The sequence below is a fragment of the Callithrix jacchus genome, chromosome 13 (genome assembly GCF_049354715.1).
Source record: "Callithrix jacchus isolate 240 chromosome 13, calJac240_pri, whole genome shotgun sequence".
NCBI classification, from domain to species: domain Eukaryota; kingdom Metazoa; phylum Chordata; class Mammalia; order Primates; family Cebidae; genus Callithrix; species Callithrix jacchus.
Window position 1 is genome coordinate 48562310 of NC_133514.1, and position 17141 is coordinate 48579450.

The 17141-nt window shown below is 38.0% G+C and overlaps 1 protein-coding gene across 1 annotated transcript in view; it reads left to right on the forward strand.

The window, feature by feature from the left end:
- Nucleotides 1-1492: 1492 nt before the first annotated feature.
- The window catches only part of LOC100407488 (structural maintenance of chromosomes flexible hinge domain-containing protein 1-like), a gene marked incomplete at its 5' end in the record, with an annotated part of 94304 nt that continues 78655 nt past the window's right edge, over nucleotides 1493-17141 (forward strand). The window contains 4 exon segments of the mRNA XM_078346876.1: nucleotides 1493-1585; nucleotides 3245-3293; nucleotides 3296-3375; nucleotides 4781-4933. Coding sequence (XP_078203002.1) covers nucleotides 1493-1585; nucleotides 3245-3293; nucleotides 3296-3375; nucleotides 4781-4933 — 375 coding nt within the window.

The following is a 17141-nucleotide window of genomic DNA, read 5'->3' on the forward strand; positions in this document are numbered from 1 at the left end:
CTGTCCTTCATGTATCTGGTGATTCTATTATGGCTGTACTAGACATTTTATTTATGAATATTTATAGAAATAATTGATATATAGGATAAGAGTATGTTACATTTGTTTCTGTCAGTTGTCTGGGCCACTACCCATCTATTACCACTTCAGTCCAGTTTCAGAGATTTGAGATGATTCAAAGCCAAGTCCCATTTCTTTGGCAAGCTGGTCTGCTTTAGGTTTACCTGTGCTGCTAGAATTTACTCCCAGGAGTAAAGCATCTTTAAATGTGAAATCTCCATTCTTATATTCTGCTGAGTTATTTTTTACTTTAGCTTGTTAACTCTTGAACATTTTCAAGCAATTTTTTTGTTGTTCTACAGCTGTTTTCATCATGAAGGGTTGGCCTGCCATTTGGAAGCAGAAGTTCATTTTAATTCTCTTTCTCTTTTTTTTTTTTTTTTTTTTTTTTTTTGAGACAGAGTCTCACTTTGTCACCCAAGCTGGAGTGCAGTGGCATGATCTTGGCTCATTGCAATGTCTGCCTTCCGGGTTCAAGTGATTTTCCTGCCTTGGCCTCCTGAATAGCTGGGACTAGAGGCACACACCACCACACCCGGCTCATTTTTGTATTATTAGTAGAGACAGGGTTTCACCATGTTGGCCAGGCTAGTTTCAAACACCTGACCTCAAGTGATCTGCCTGCTTTGGTCTCCCAAATCGCTGGGATTACAAGCACGAGGCACTGCACCCAGCCTTGTTTTAACTCCCAATATAACTTTCTTAAGAATTACCATCTCAAAGAAAACATATAGAGAAAGGTTAAATAATTTTCTTCAAGGTTGGGTAAATGTTACAGTGCTGGGATTTCAATTCAAATATGTATTCAAAGCCTGTGCTTTTTAATACATTGAGCCAGTATTTTGAGAATATGAATGACATGCAAAAGCTACTCTAGGGATCATGAGCTACATTACACATACTGTAGAATATCATTCATATTTTCACTGTGGTAAAGTGTGACCTAAATAGGTTAATAAGTGTACTTCTTAGGCACTGAGTTCCTTATTGATTATTGAATCACAGTAAATACTTAGTATATGTAGTTAAATATTTCAAATAATACCTGAATGGAAGTAAAGTTACATAGATTAGCAGGATGTTCTATAATTTTGAAATACAAAACTTTCAGAAATTTATAAACTAGAAATGAAGCAAAATTTACATATAATACAGCATTTTTTATGTATTTTACTGCCTTCCCAACTTCATAGTCCCGTTCTTTCCATTTTTATCGTATCCAGTGCTTTTGTTCTGGATGTTTTGTGAAAGAATGAACAGGTAAGAGGAACCTGGGAGTAAGCAAGAAATATTTGTTGAATGAATGAAGATCAAAATAGTATTAGTAGTTCTTTCTAGTTATTTATTTTTGTGGAAAGAACAGAAATGTTGACACTTTAAATTCTTTCCTCTTTTATACAAACATTGTCAGCAATCTTAACTTTCTTTTCAATGTGGGGATAAAGTCATTCCTAATAAAGTGGGGACATATTGTATCCAGTTTGGTTTTATGATGGATAAAACAAATATCCTCAACAGTGAACAGGTTTGCTTGCTTTATTTATATATCAGTTAGCTTTATATTTTCTTTTCTCCCCTTTGGTTCTGCATTAAATGAAATAGCTTTACAATTTTCTCCTGTAGTTTATGAACGAAATGTTTTGTTTAAAAGTGAAGTAATTATTGGATGCGAAATATAAATAATTCAATTTTCAGGAAAATTAGTATAGAATATGTTTAAATTTGTTCAATAATTGGCCTATTACAGGAGTAACATTTCCATTTGTCTTTATTATATCAGAGACTTAGTCAGCATTTCAGTGTGTGGTGTGGTAAAGTTGCTCATACCAACCATGCATGAAAAAATATTAGTAATATTTCACACAGCCATAACAAAGAGCCAAATTATGTCCTTTGCAGCGATATGAATGTGGCTAGAGGCCATTATTTTAAGTAAATTAACTAAGAAACAAAAAACCCAATACTGCCTGTTCTCCCTTACAAGTGGGAGCTAAACATTGCGTACACATGGACACAAAGATGGGAACAGTGAATACTGGGGATTGGAAAAGGGGGGATAGAGGGAGGTGGGCAAGAGTTGAAAAACTACCTGTTAGATACTGTGTTCACCCCTTGGATCACGGGATCATTAGAAGCCCAAACCTCAGTGTCCTGCAGTTTACACATGTCAAAACTGCACATATGCTTTCTGAATCTAAGGTAAAATTTTTAAAATAACAAAAATTGGAAATTAAAACTAAACAGTGTTTCAGTTATTAGAATTCTAGATAGTGATGTTCAAGGTAGTTTAAGTATACATCATCTACATTTAATACTGTTAATATAGGCTGGGCGTGGTGGCTCATGCCTGTAATCTCAGCACTTTGGGAGGCTGAGGTGGGTGGATTACTTGAGATCAGGAGCTCAAGACCAGCCTGGCCAATATGGTGAAACCCCATCTCTACTAAAAATACAAAAATCAGCTGGGCATGGTGGTTGCATGCCTGTAGTCTCAGCTACTTGGGAGGCTGAAGAAGACTTGCTTGAACCTGGGAGGTGGAGGTTGCAGTGAGCCAAGATCATGCCATTGCACTCCAGCCTGGGTGTCCCAACGAGACTCCATCTCAAAAAAACAATACTGATGGTATACTAATTTTTTTAATTACCTATGTTTTTTAATACCTCTAAGTTTGTTCTTAGATGGCCGTAAACATCAAAAACTAACCTGACCTGACTTTTATACTGAATCTTAAAAGCAAATTGGTTACTTTTAAAAGATTCATGGAAATTTTAGAAGGTAACGTTTAATTTTTTTTTCTTTGAGAAAGAATCTTGCTCTGTTGCCAAGCTGGAGTGCAGTGATGCAATCTCAGCTCACTGCAACCCCCACCACTCTGGTTCGAATGATTCCCCTGCCTCAGCCTCCTGAGTAGCTGGGACTACAGACACCTACCACCGCACTTGGCTAATTTTTTGTATTTTAGTATAGACGGGGTTTCAGCATGTTGGCCAGGATGGTCTCAATCTCCTGACCTTGTGATCTGCCCACCTTGGCTTCCCAAAGTGCTGGGATTACAGGAGTAAGCCATGCGCCCCGCTAAACTTCTAATTTTATTTAGTATGTGCCATCATTATGTCTTCCCTTCTTCTTAAATGACAACACGTAGACAGGTTGTTAATCAGAATGTCTCTCTTGTTTTGTAAGACTATAGTTGATGTCCTGCCTAATCAACCTGTGAAGTTAGTGCCTAAAATTAACCACCTACAACAGCTGTTTCTAATGTTCACTCAGTTGCCAGTAGGACCTCGGTCAGAGATTTACATCTCAGTATCACGGTAATATTTATTTTCTTCCAAAGCTTCAAATGGTAACAAGAAAAATTATCTTTGATTTTAGGGTACAAAATGATTTTTATGGATTCTATCAATTGCTGTGTTTAAGGTTATAGGGAAAACTTGTGCAGATGAATTAAGTATTCATAAATATCTTTGTATTTAAATACGAATAGAAAATACTTAGCATTATACATGAAGTGAATCCAGACATACTAAGCAGAACTGACTCAACATGCAGAAATCTCAATTTGCCTACCTTTTTTTTTTTTTTTTTTTGAGACAGGGTCTTGCTCTATCACTTAAGCTAGAGTGCTGCGGCACAATCATAGCTCACTGCAGCCTCAAGCAGTCCTCCCACCCCAGCCTCCTGAGGAGCTGAAACCACAGGCACATAGCACCACACATGGCTAGTTCTAACTTTTTTCTGTGGGATTTTGCTGGATTTTGCTATGTTGCCCAGGCTGGTCTTGAAACCTTAACCTCACGTTATCCTCCTTCCTCAGCCTTCCAAAGTGCTGGGATTACAGCTGTGAACCACGCAGCCAGCTGCTACCTTGCCTAATACATATCTTTACTTACCTGTTTCATGTATATATCATGAATGAGTGTGAACTGTGTTGACTCTTCAATGTCCAGTTCACTGAGGGGACAGAAGGAGATAAGTTTTTTTTTTTTTTAAGAGATGTGCTCTGATGACTGCTTATAGTTAAGAAAGAAAATCAGAGCTCCTCTAAGGCTGCTGATTTCATAAAGCATAAGCAGCAACTCGGCTGCCAAAAATATTAACAAAAACACGTAGAACACGGTAGTGGGACTACACCTTTATGGAAAATGTGTTTGGTGGGATACATATTTACTTTCAGTTTATTTTCCAGCTTTAGATGATTGGTTATTTTTCCTCAAACATCTCTTTTTCCAAAACATCTTGTTGGGGTAAACAGCACCATAGAATTACTCCAAGGATCTTTGAATCTCATATAAGCACCAAACATTGTGTGAGACACATATAGGCCTATTGGTTTTCAAATGTATACAGATGCTGCTGGAGTTAATAAAATAATTAAAGTCACTACAAATTTATGATAACTTTTTATTAAGCACTTTTTCACATCAGTAGGTGCTAAAAGTACATGAAAAGGTGACATTTTAAAATGGGAGTCCTTGTAATTCAGTAAGGTAGGAACTGTTGTATTAGGTGGAAGTCTGTTGCTCTTTTATGGTGTCTAGAACTATTTCTTGCCTGTGGAACACTCAAACTTAGAACTGGATTCTGTGCTTAGATTAAGAAAGATCCAGATAATTTAATGTTGGGGGCTCCATGTCTTCTTTCTGATTTGTATATGCTCTTCTCTGGGTTTAATCATTTGGCCAGTTTCTCTAATTGTTTTCCATTTTTTATTTTAAGGATGACTACAATAACCATACTGGAATTGATTTGGTCGGCACTATAGGAGCCACCATTAAAGGTTCTAATGAAAAAGATACTGATACCCCACTCTTTATTGGGAAAGTCAGAACACTTGAATTCCGTTTTGTGAATGGTTCAGCTGAAATCACGGTAAATTTTTTCTATCTTTTGGTAGATAGGATTTCTGTATTTAATGTTTTTAACCACTTTTAAGATAGCTTTCCTTTTGTATAGTTATGAAGATGTTCTAATCACGGCACTAAATTGGAAAGTTAGCTGAAATATTTTCTGATTTTGCTATTACATATTGAACCCAGGATCTTTGTAAGTAAGACTCCTCTTTTTCCTATGGGATGACAAACAGCTTTCTCCAATTCTAGTCATTTTTAAGTTTAGTGAAAATATGTGATGTTTTATGTTTCATTGAAAAGCTGCCATTATGCAGATAGAAACAAAATAAAACATAGCTCAGGTAAATTTTAATTAAACTCTTTGTTACTCATTTTTTTCTAAAATGAAAATAGTTTTATTTGTATTTTTAAAATATCCAGTGCAAGAACCTCCATAAATAATCAAGATATTGTCACCTGTCAGAGATAATAGGTGATTAAAAATTTATTATTACCTTCCAGAGTTTTGAAATATACACGAATGTTGCCTGTATACCATTATATGTATGTGTTTAGAGGGTGTAAAATTTCATTAATAAAATTACGCCTTTACAAAAATCTTTTCTTGTTTAATGTCTCTAATATCTTCTAGGTAAAAGTAAGCCTACATCGTTGTCCATTAATGACCAGAATTTATTTGGTCAATTCTTAGTGAAAATTTAGTTCTTTTCTAAAGTTTGTTTTTATCAAAAGTCCTTCCATTAGGTTTCTTCTAAGTACAGTCAACCCCCCTATATCCATGGGTTTTACATCTGTGTATTCAAAAATACTGGGAAAAAATTTTATCTGCACTGAAGACGTACAGATTTTTTTCTTGTCAGTATTATATAAACAATACAACTATTTACATAGTGATTACATTGTATTAGGTATTATTATTAAGTAATCTAAGGATGATTCAAAGTATATGAAGTATGTGCATAGGCTGTATGCAAATACTACATCATTTTATATCAGGGACATGAGTATGCATGGATTTGGGTATCTGTGGGAGTCCTGGAATCAGTACCCCACAGATTCCAAGGGATAACTATATATCCTTTTGCATATGTTATTATGTTAAGAGATTACTAGAGACAGAATGTGTTAGAGATAGGATATGCATATTTTAACTCTTTTGGTAGTTCCTACCAATTGCTCTTAGTTTATATTCCCACCAGAAGTATATGTCCATTTTACTTATATTAGAAACACTATATATATGACCAGTTTTTAAAATTCTAACCAGGCTGGGCTCAGTGGCTCACACCTGTAATCCCAACACTTTGGGAGCCTGAGGTAGTTGGATCACAACGTCAAGAGATTGAGACCATCCTAGCCAAATGGTGAAACCCCATCTCTACTAAAAATAGAAGAATTAGATGGGCATGATGGTGCATGCCTGTAGTCCCAGCTACTTGGGAGGCTGAGACAGGAGAATTGTGTGAACCCAGTAAGTGGAGGGTGCAGTGAGCCAAGATAGCACCACTACACTCCAGCCTGACAACAGAGCGAGACTCTGACTCAAAAAAAATCCAATTTAAAAGTATTTTTGTTACTACTATGGTTGAACTTTTTTGGTTTCAATCTTTCTAAGATTGTCCACTGACCATTTCTTTTAGAATTTTCATTTTCTTAATAATTAAAAATATTAGCACTCTTTGGTAAATAAGTACTTTTTCCTGAGGTGTTTTTTGTTTTGTTTTGTTTTTAGAACTTTCCTTTGTTTATATTGGAGGGGCAGATTATATTCACAATGCTATCTCTGATATCTTTATTCCTTTAATTTTTTATATTTCCGGGTTTTATTGACCCTTTTTCAAATCCATTAGATTTCTTGGTATCTTTATCAGTAGTTCTAAAAGTACTAATAGATGTGAAATGTTAGTTTTTCTTGTATTTTTGTTGTTCATTTCTGTATCTAACTCATTGCTAATATCACATCGTTTCAGTAAAATTAGGCTTATACAGAAGGAGCTTGCCAGCTGTACCTGGCCTAAAGACTTGTCCTTTGGTCTGGCAATGGCTGACCAATACAGCATTTTCATTTTAATTAGTCTTCAACATTTAAAATTCTGGAGTTGCACATAAAAATCTGCATTTCTAATATATTTGGTGAAATCTAAAGATGTGGCAACACTGGGTGAGGATTCTTCTATGCCAGCTGTATGTGCAGCCTTAGTTACTGCTTCTCTCAGTGCATCTGGTTTCCAGTCAGCCGCTTCCATGCCACTTCTTTTCATTTATTGACATTGAAGACACATGTTATTTGCCACTTAGATTCACACTTGTTCTTATATTGTTATTACAGTAGAAAATAAAGTAAAATTTTCTTGTGTCCTAAAAAAATTAGGTACTGAAAGCCATATTGAAAAACAAAGGGAAATGGGAAACATACTTAACATGCAGAGTGGGTTTCTGTTGAAAGAGGACATCTAGTCCACTGTACCTGTTTTCCTATTTACCTGTGTCTAGTTTTCTTAGCCCCCTTGTAGACATTTGAAATTGCTAAGCCTGCTGTATATATTCCTGAGATTCAGACAGATTTAGCTATCCCCCAACAGCTGTGTATAAAAATCTCTTCATATCATGCATGTAAATGTCTTCTTACCACTAGAGGTCCCTAATATCTCACTGAATAAGTAGAAAACTCGAGCCCTTCTCGGCTCCTGCCTCAGATATTGATTTAGTATGTCTGAAGCAGGGATGTAGAATCTGATTTTTAACAAGCAGATGATTCTTATCATTAGGGAAGTTTAGGAAACACTAGTCCAGAGCACAACCAATATTTGTAAGTGTTGCACATTATTGCTTTGTTTAAAGTTATAATCTAAATTTGTAGTTGCTCAAGTTTGTTAATTGTGCTATTTGAATTCAGTGTATTATTTGCCTACATGATCCAGAAATTTCTGATGGCAGTGTCTGAGTTTCATTCTGATATCGTTTGTTTGTTTCTCATATGCCAAATTTCCACTTATGCTTGGATACAGTTTTGGACTCTTCAGTTCTCTTCATTTCTGTTATTCTGTTTATCCTTTTTTATTGGTAGATATGCATTAGGGACTAAAAACTATAAAACTGAGATAGACAAGACCTCTTTAAACAGGACATAAAAGAAAAGATTATATTTGGAGGAGGACTCAAGATGGCGCTATGAGAACAACCCATGATTGAAGCTCTCGCTGGATGCGCGAAGAGTGTGAGTTGGGGACGCATTTCCAGATGGATCTTAGTTGCCCACAGAACGGGGAAATTCCCAGGTATAAAAGAGATGCAGGATGCCAGGCAGAGGTCTTGGTTGGTGTAGCCGGAAGCCAGTGCGGCTCTGGCCCGCGCCGGAGTGCAAAGGTGCTCCACAGTGCTCCATACAAAAGCACACTGTTGCAGGTGCCCCGTTTAACTGGCAAACAGAGACCTGAGAGGGCTGAACATGAGACTGAACGGGACTTGGACAGTGAGCCAGCCCAGGAGAGCCCAGGGACACAGAGTTTGTGATAGCACAGTGCGACAAACAAAACGACAATTCCAAACGCTCCCGGTGAGGAGGTTTTCTTAAAGTGCAGCTCCGTGGGGGAGGGGCGTCTGCCATTACTGAGGCAATCAGCCCCTACTGAGGTACACGCCCATTGCTGATGCAGCCTGCCATTGCCAAGGCAACCTGGTACAACAGAGAGACTCCCCCCACACACAGGGGGTAGCCCTTGACAACAGGGCGGAGACCACAGCAGAATGGCAGAGCCTGCAGCAACAGGGTGAACCTCACATCAGCAGGGTGGAGCCTCGGCAGGAAAATAGTGACTAAACTGCCTCCTAGCTGGGCAGGACAGCGAGGCAGACACTCAGAAGGAAAGCCCCAACCCCCCCCCAGACAAAGCATCTGAGAAAAAAAGGGTTATTTTATGAGTTATGTTGCAGCAGAATTAAACATGGCAGCCTAACAGCCCTGAATGAACAACAGAGCTCACAGCTCACCAACTGAGCTCCTACAAAGTACAGACTGTCTCCTCAAGCAGCTCCCTGACCCCTCTATATCCAAAAGACTGACATTTGGCAGACATCATTCTGGGACAAAGATAGCAGAAAAAGAAACTGGTAGCATCCCTCGCTGTTCCGCAGCTGCTATAGGTGCACCCCAGACAAGCAGGGCCTGAAGTGGACCTCAGCAGTCATACAGCAACGGGGCTAGACTGGTAGAAGGAAAACCAAGTAACAGAAATACTTCATCATCAACAATTCGGGTGTCCACTAAGAGACCCAATCGAAAAGTCAGCAACTACACAGATGACAGGTGGATAAATCCATAAAGATGAGAAGAAACCAGCGAAAAACGGAGGAAAACACTCAAAACCAGAACACCTCGCCACCTAGAAAGGACCAAAACTCCTCACCAGAAAGGGAACAAAGCTGGATGGAGAATGACAGTGACGAAATGACAGAATTAGACTTCAGAAGGTGGATAATGAGAAACTTTTGTGAGCTAAAGGAACATGTTTTAAATCAACGCAAAGAAACTAAGAACTTGAAAAAAGATTTGAGGAAATGATAACAAGAATGGATACTTTAAGAGGAATATGAATGAATTAAAGGAGCTGAAAAACACAATACAAGAACTTCACAAAGCATGCACAAGATTCAACAGCCGAATTGACCAAGCAGAAGAAAGAATATCAGTAGTCAAAGATCAACTCAATGAAATAAAACGAGAAACCAAGATCAGAGAAAAAAGCACAAAAAGGAATGAACAAATTCTCCAAGAAATGTGGGACTATGTGAAGAGACCTAACCTACATTTGATAGACGTACAAGAATGTGATGAAGCGAATGAATCCAACCTGGAAAATACTCTTCAGGACATCATCCAGGAAAATTTCCCCCACCTAGCAAGACAGGCCAACACTAAATTGCAGGAAATACAGAGAACACCACAAAGATATTCCACAAGAAGAGCAACCCCAAGGCACATAATTGTCAGATTCAACAACGTTGAAATGAAAAAGAAAATACTAAGGGCAGCCAGAGAGAAAGGTCGGGTCACCCACAAAGGGAAGCCCATCAGACTCACAGCAGATCTCTCGGCAGAAACTCTACAAGCCAGAAGAGAGTGGGGGCCAATATTCAACAACCTTAAAGAAAAGAACTTTCAACTCAGAATTTCATATCCAGCCAAACTGAGCTTCAGAAGTGAAGAAAAAATAAAATCCTTTGCGAACAAGCAAGTACTCAGAGATTTTGTCACCACCAGGCCTGCTTTACAAGAGCTCCTGAAAGAGGCACTACACATAGAAAGGAAGAACCAGTACCAGCCATTCCAAAATCACACTAAGTGCTAAAGAGCATCAACATACTGAAGAATCTACAAAAACTAACAGGCAAAACAGCCAGCTAGCATCAAAATGGCAGTATCAAATTCACACATAACAATATTAACCTTAAATGTAACTGGACTAAATGCACCAATCAAAAGACACAGACTGGCAAATTGGATAAAAATCCAAAACCCATCAGTGTGCTGTATCCAGGAAACCCATCTCACTTGCAAGGATACACAAAGGCTCAAAATAAAGGGATGGAGGAAGATTTACCAAGCAAATGGAGAGCAAAAGAAAGCAGGAGTTGCAATTCTCATCTCTGAAAAAATAGACTTTAAAGCAACAAAATTCAAAAGAGACAAAGAAGGCCATGACGTAATGGTAAAAGGATCAATACAACAAGAAGAGCTAACGATCCTAAACGTATATGGACCCAATACAGGTGCACCCACATACATAAGGCAAGTTCTTAACGACTTACGAAGAGACTTAGACTCCCACACAATAATAGTGGGAGACTTTAACACTCCACTGTCAATAGTAGACAGATCAACCAGACAGAAAATCAACAATGATATCCAGGGCTTGAACTCAGACCTGGAGCAAGCAAACCTGATAGACATTTACAGAACTCTGCACCCCAAATTCACAGAATATACATTCTTCTCAGCACCACATCACACCTACTCTAAAATAGACCACATAATTGGAAGTAAAGCACTGCTCAGCAAATGCAAAACAACTGAAATCATAACAAACAGCCTCTCAGACCATAGTGCAATCAAGTTAGAACTCAGAATTCAGAAACCAACCCAGAACTACACAGCTTCATGGAAACTGAACAACTGGCTCTTGAATGTTGACTGGATAAACAATGAAATGAAGGCAGAAATAAAGAAGTTCTTCGAAACCAATGAGAACGAAGACACAACATGCCAGAATCTCTGGGACACATTTAAAGCAGTCTCTAGAGGAAAGTATATAGCAATAAGTGCCCATATGAGAAGAATGGAGAGATCCAAAATTGACACCCTATCGTCAAAATTGAAAGAGCTAGAGGAGCAAGATCAAAAAAACTCAAAACCCAGCAGAAGACAAGAAATAACTAAGATCAGAGCTGAACTGAAGGAGACTGAGACACGAAAAACCCTCCAAAATATCAATAAATCCAAGAGCCGGTTTTTTGAAAAGATTCACAAAATACACAGACCAATAGCCAGATTGATTAAAAAGGAAAGAGAGAACAACCAAATAGATGCAATAAAAAATGATAAAGGGGAAATCACCACAGATTCCACAGAAATTCAAACCATCATCAGAGAATATTACAAACAACTCTATGCACATAAACTCGTAAACCTGGAAGAAATGGATAAATTCCTGGACTCCTGTGTCCTCCCAAGCCTAAACCAGGAGGAAGCTGAAACTATGAATAGACCAATAACAAGGTGAGAAGTCAAGGCAGCCATTAAGGGCCTACCACACAAAAAAAGCCCAGGTCCAGACGGGTTCACAGCCGAATTCTACCAGACACACAAAGAGGAGCTGGTACCATTTCTTCTGAAACTATTCCAAATAATCCAAAAAGAAGGAATCCTTCTCAAATCATTCTATGAAACCAATATCATCCTGATACCAAAACCCGGCAGAGACCCAACAAGAAAAGAAAACTTCAGGCCAATATCCATGATGAACATACATGCAAAAATCTTCAATAAAATATTGGCAAGCCGGTGGCAACAGCAAATCAAAAAACTTATCCATCATGATCAAGTAGGATTCATCCCGGGGATGCAAGGCTGGTTCAACATACGCAAGTCTATAAACGTAATTCGCCACATCAACAGAACCAAAAACAAAAACCACATGATTATCTCAATTGATGCAGAGAAGGCATTTGACAAAATTCAACAGCCCTTTATGCTAAAAATCCTCAATAAAATCGATATCGATGGAATGTATCTCAAAGTAATAAAAGCTGTTTATGACAAACCAACAGCCAATATCATACTGAATGGGCAAAAACTGGAAGCATTCCCTTTGAAATCCGGCACTAGACAAGGATGCCCTCTTTCACCACTCCTATTCAATATAGTACTGGAAGTCCTAGCCACAGCAATCAGGCAAGAAAAAGAAATAAAGGGTATTCAAATAGGAAAGGTGGAAGCCAAATTGTCTCTATTTGCAGACAACATGATAGTATACCTAGAAGACCCCATCGCCTCAGCCCAAAAACTCCTGAAACTGAGAAACAACTTCAGCAAAGTCTCAGGATATAAAATCAATGTGCAAAAATCACAAGCCTTCCTCTACACAAATAACAGACTTAAAGAGAGCCAAATCAAGAACGAACTGCCATTCACAATTGCTACAAAAAGAATAAAATACCTAGGAATACAACTCACAAGGAATGTAAGGGACCTCTTCAAGGAAAACTACAAACCACTGCTCAACGAAATCAGAGAGGACACAAACAGATGGAGAAACATTCCATGTTCATGGTAAGGAAAAATTAGTATCATAAAAATGGCTATACTGCCCAAAGTAATTTACAGAATCAATGCTATCCCCATCAAGCTACCATTGACTTTCTTCACAGAACTGGAAAAAGCCACCATGAACTTTATATGGAACCAGAAGAGAGCCCGCATAGCCAAGTCAATTCTAAGCAAAAAGAACACAGTGGGAGGCATCACACTACCGGATTTCAAACTATACTACAGGGCTACAGTAATCAAAACAGCATGGTACTGGTACCAAAACAGAGATATAGACCAATGGAAAAGAACAGAGGCATCAGAGGCAACACAACATAGCTACAACCATACAATCTTTGATAAACCCGACAAAAACAAGCAATGGGGAAAGGATTCCCTGTTCAACAAATGGTGCTGGGAAAACTGGCTAGCCATGTGCAGAAAGCAGAAACTAGACCCCTTCCTGACACCTTACACTAAAATTAACTCCAGATGGATTAAAGACTTAAACATAAGACCTGGCACCATAAAAACCCTAGAAGGAAATCTAGGCAAAACCATCCAGGACATAGGAGTAGGCAAGGACTTCATGAACAAAACACCAAAAGCATTGGCAACAAAAGCCAAAATAGACAAATGGGACCTAATGAAACTCCACAGCTTCTGCACAGCAAAAGAAACAGTCTCTCGTGTGAATCGGCAACCAACAGAATGGGAAAAAATTTTTGCAGTTTACCCATCTGACAAAGGGCTGACATCCAGAATTTACAAAGAACTAAAACAGATTTACAGGAAAAACCATTCAAAATTGGGCAAAGGATATGAACAGACACTTTACAAAAGAAGACAATATGAGGCCAACAATCATATGAAAAAATGCTCATCGTCACTGGTCATCAGAGAGATGCAAATCAAAACCACATTGAGATACCATCTCACGCCAGTTAGAATGGCGATCATTAAAAAATCTGGAGACAACAGATGCTGGCGAGGATGTGGAGAAAAAGGAACACTTTTACACTGTTGGTGGGAGTGTAAATTAGTCCAACCATTGTGGAAGACGGTGTGGTGATTCCTCAAGGCCTTAGAAATAGAAATTCCATTTGACCCAGCAATCCCATTTCTGGGTATACATCCAAAGGACTATAAATCGTTCTACTACAAGGACACATGCACACGAATGTTCATTGCAGCACTGTTTACAATAGCAAAGACCTGGAATCAACCCAAATGCCCATCGATGATAGACTGGATTGGGAAAATGTGGCACATATCCACCATGAAATATTATGCAGCAATCAGAAATGATGAGTTCATGAAGTTTGTAGGGATATGGATGAATCTGGAGAACATCATTCTCAGCAAACTGACACAAGAACAGAAAATGAAACACCGCATATTCTCACTCATAGGCGGCTGATGAAAAATAAGAACACATGGACACAGAGAAGGGAGTACTAAACACTGGGGTCTATTGAGGGGAGAAGGGGAGGGCCAGTGGGAGGGGGAGGTGGGGAGGGATAGCTTGGGGAGAGGTGCCAAATGTGGGTGAAGGGGAGAAAGCAAACAAAACACACTGCCATTTGTGTCCCTATGCAACTGTATTGCATGCTCTGCACATGTACCCCAAAACCTAAAATGCAATTAAAAAAAGATTATATTAATTATATTAAAAGTTATACTTTCTGCTGGGCACAGTAGCTCATGGCTGAAATCCTTAACACTTTGGGAGGCCAAGGTGGAAGAATTGCTGGAGCCCAGGAATTCAAGGCTAGCTTGGGCAACATGGCAAAACCCCACCTCTACAAAAAAAAAAAAAAAAAAAAAAAACACGTTACCCAAGCATGGTGGCATGCATCTGTAGCCTTAGCTACTCGGGAGGCTGAGGTGGGAAGATAGCTTAAGCCTGGGAGGTTGAGACTAGAATGAGCCACGATTATGCCGCTGCAAACAATGACAATGTGTTGATAATTGTTGACAGTGGATGATCAGATTTATTATGTGATTCTTTAATAGAACAAAATGTTTTTATGGTAGTAAATTGAGAACTAACGATTTTGCTATACGCAGTCATGTCATCACTTAATGATGGGCATACGTTCTGAGAAATGTATAATTAGGTGATTTCATTGTTGTTCAAACATTGTAGAGTATACTTACACAAACCTAGGTGGTATAGCCTACTATATACCTGGGCTATATGGCATAACATATTTCTTTCTTTTTGTTTTGTTTTGTTTGTTTAAGACAGGTCTCTATCACCCAGGCTAGAGTGCAGTGGTACACTCTTGGCTCACTGCTACCTCCACCTCCTGGGTTCAAACGATCCTTGCACCTCAGCCTCCCGAGTAGCTGGGACTACAGGCATGCACCACCACACCCAGCTAATTTTTTTGTATTTTTGGTAGAGATGGGGTTTCACCATGTTTGCCAGGTTAATCTCGAACTCCTGAGCTCAGGTGATACACCCCCACCTCAGCCTCCCAAAGTGCTGGAATTATAGGTGTGAGCCCCCACACCCAGTAGCATAACTTATTTTTCCTAGGCTAAAAACCTGTACAGTATATGACTGTACTGAACACTGTAGGTGATTTTAACATAATAATATTTGTATCTAAACATAGAAAAGGTACAGTAAAACTACAGTATCTTTTGGGACCACCATTGTACATGCGGTCCTTTGTTAACTGAAATTTCCTTATGTGGTGCATGACTATATGTGTAGATACATATAATTAAAGGACTGATATTTGAACATATTTCTAAAACCTCCTAAGGAACTACTTGCAAGTCAGTTTTTTAAAAAGGCAAACCAGTAGAAAAATAAATGGACAAAGAATATGAGCAGGCAATTAATGGAAAAAAAAGTATAAATAACCTTTAAACATAAGAAGCATGATTTCAGTACCACTCGGAAATGTTGGTTAAAATAATAATGACTGGTTGCTCTTTAATTCCCCTTTTTAGAAAAAAATACATGATTGATATTAAATGTTGGCTAGCATCAGGGGAATTGGGCACTCCCATACACTGCTGGTGAAGAGGATAAATTGATACAGCTTCTTTTAGGGGAAATTTGATACTACCTATTAAAATAAACTTATGCTCTCATTATTAATCCTAGAAAACACATTTGCAGAGAAGCATTTGGAGATAAATTTTTGCTATATTATAGATAATTGTTTAAAGATTTTAAATATACTCAGTATTCACCACCCAATGAATGGTTAGTATAGTGTACTATGTATAAATTTGTTAAATTGGCATCTATACATTCACATGAATGTATTTGATTTGTTGATACAAATCAAATCAAGTGCTGAAAGCAAGTTGCTAAAGTATAAAGTCTATGTTACTTATTTTTTTTAATGCAAGATGGTTTTTAAATACATGTTTGCATTTATGTAAGTCTATTGAAACCACATTCAGAAACTGATTGGCAGTTGGTTTAGTGGTGGGCCTGTACTCTATATTCTTTGGGAAAAAAAATCTGTGAGCTGTAATTTATAATATTTCATGGATTGCCCTATAGTGTCACACTGATTTAGATTTTTTAAAAAATTACTTCTCTGTAAATTGTATTGTTACAGTCTAAACAAAAATAGCTACTATCTGTTGTTTCCTTTAGAACTTGTAAAAAAAATTGTTTTAGATAAAAATACATTTGTGTCATTTACTAGTTGTATGTTATGGTCTTAAAATATAGCAAAAATTTTTTTGTGCATTAATGAGAAAAATACAACTTAAAAAATCTTTAGAGCTTTTCAAAACCTCTTGTTCAGTCACCTGGGACTGATGAGTCTATTTCCATGGTAACAGCTGTAACTTAAACTCTGCATTGGGCTTTGTGATTGTTTTTATAACTTTCACACTATCAGCTGTTTTATGCTGCTTTCAGTTTAGAGGTTAGACTCAAGAAGATTTTACAGGTCAAAACTGTAAGCAGCCTTTGATATTTTTAATGTGAAGGAAATAACTTTTTCTTGAAATTTTTATTATATATAATTTTTACATAAGCGGTTTATTGATACGGTTATTTGGCTTTCAAACCAATACCAAAAGGTAAAAAGTTTTATGTCATGGGTAGTGGGGGTGGTGATGATAGTTTAATGGAATCTTAAGGATCAGCCTATGCCTTTTGCCTTTAAAATTAACTACTTACTTGAAAACAGAACATAATGAGTTATGTAAAACTTCAGATGTTGAAAAACAGGGAAGGGAGTACTAAACACTGGGGTCTATTGGGGGGAAAAGGGGAGGGCCAGTGGGGGTGGGGGGGAGCTGAGGAGGGATAGCCTGGGGAGAAATGCCAAATGTGGGTGAAGGGGAGAAAGGAAGCAAAACACACTGCCATCTGTGTACCTATGCAACTGTCTTGCATGTTCTGCACATGTACCCCAAAACCTAAAATGCAATACAAAAT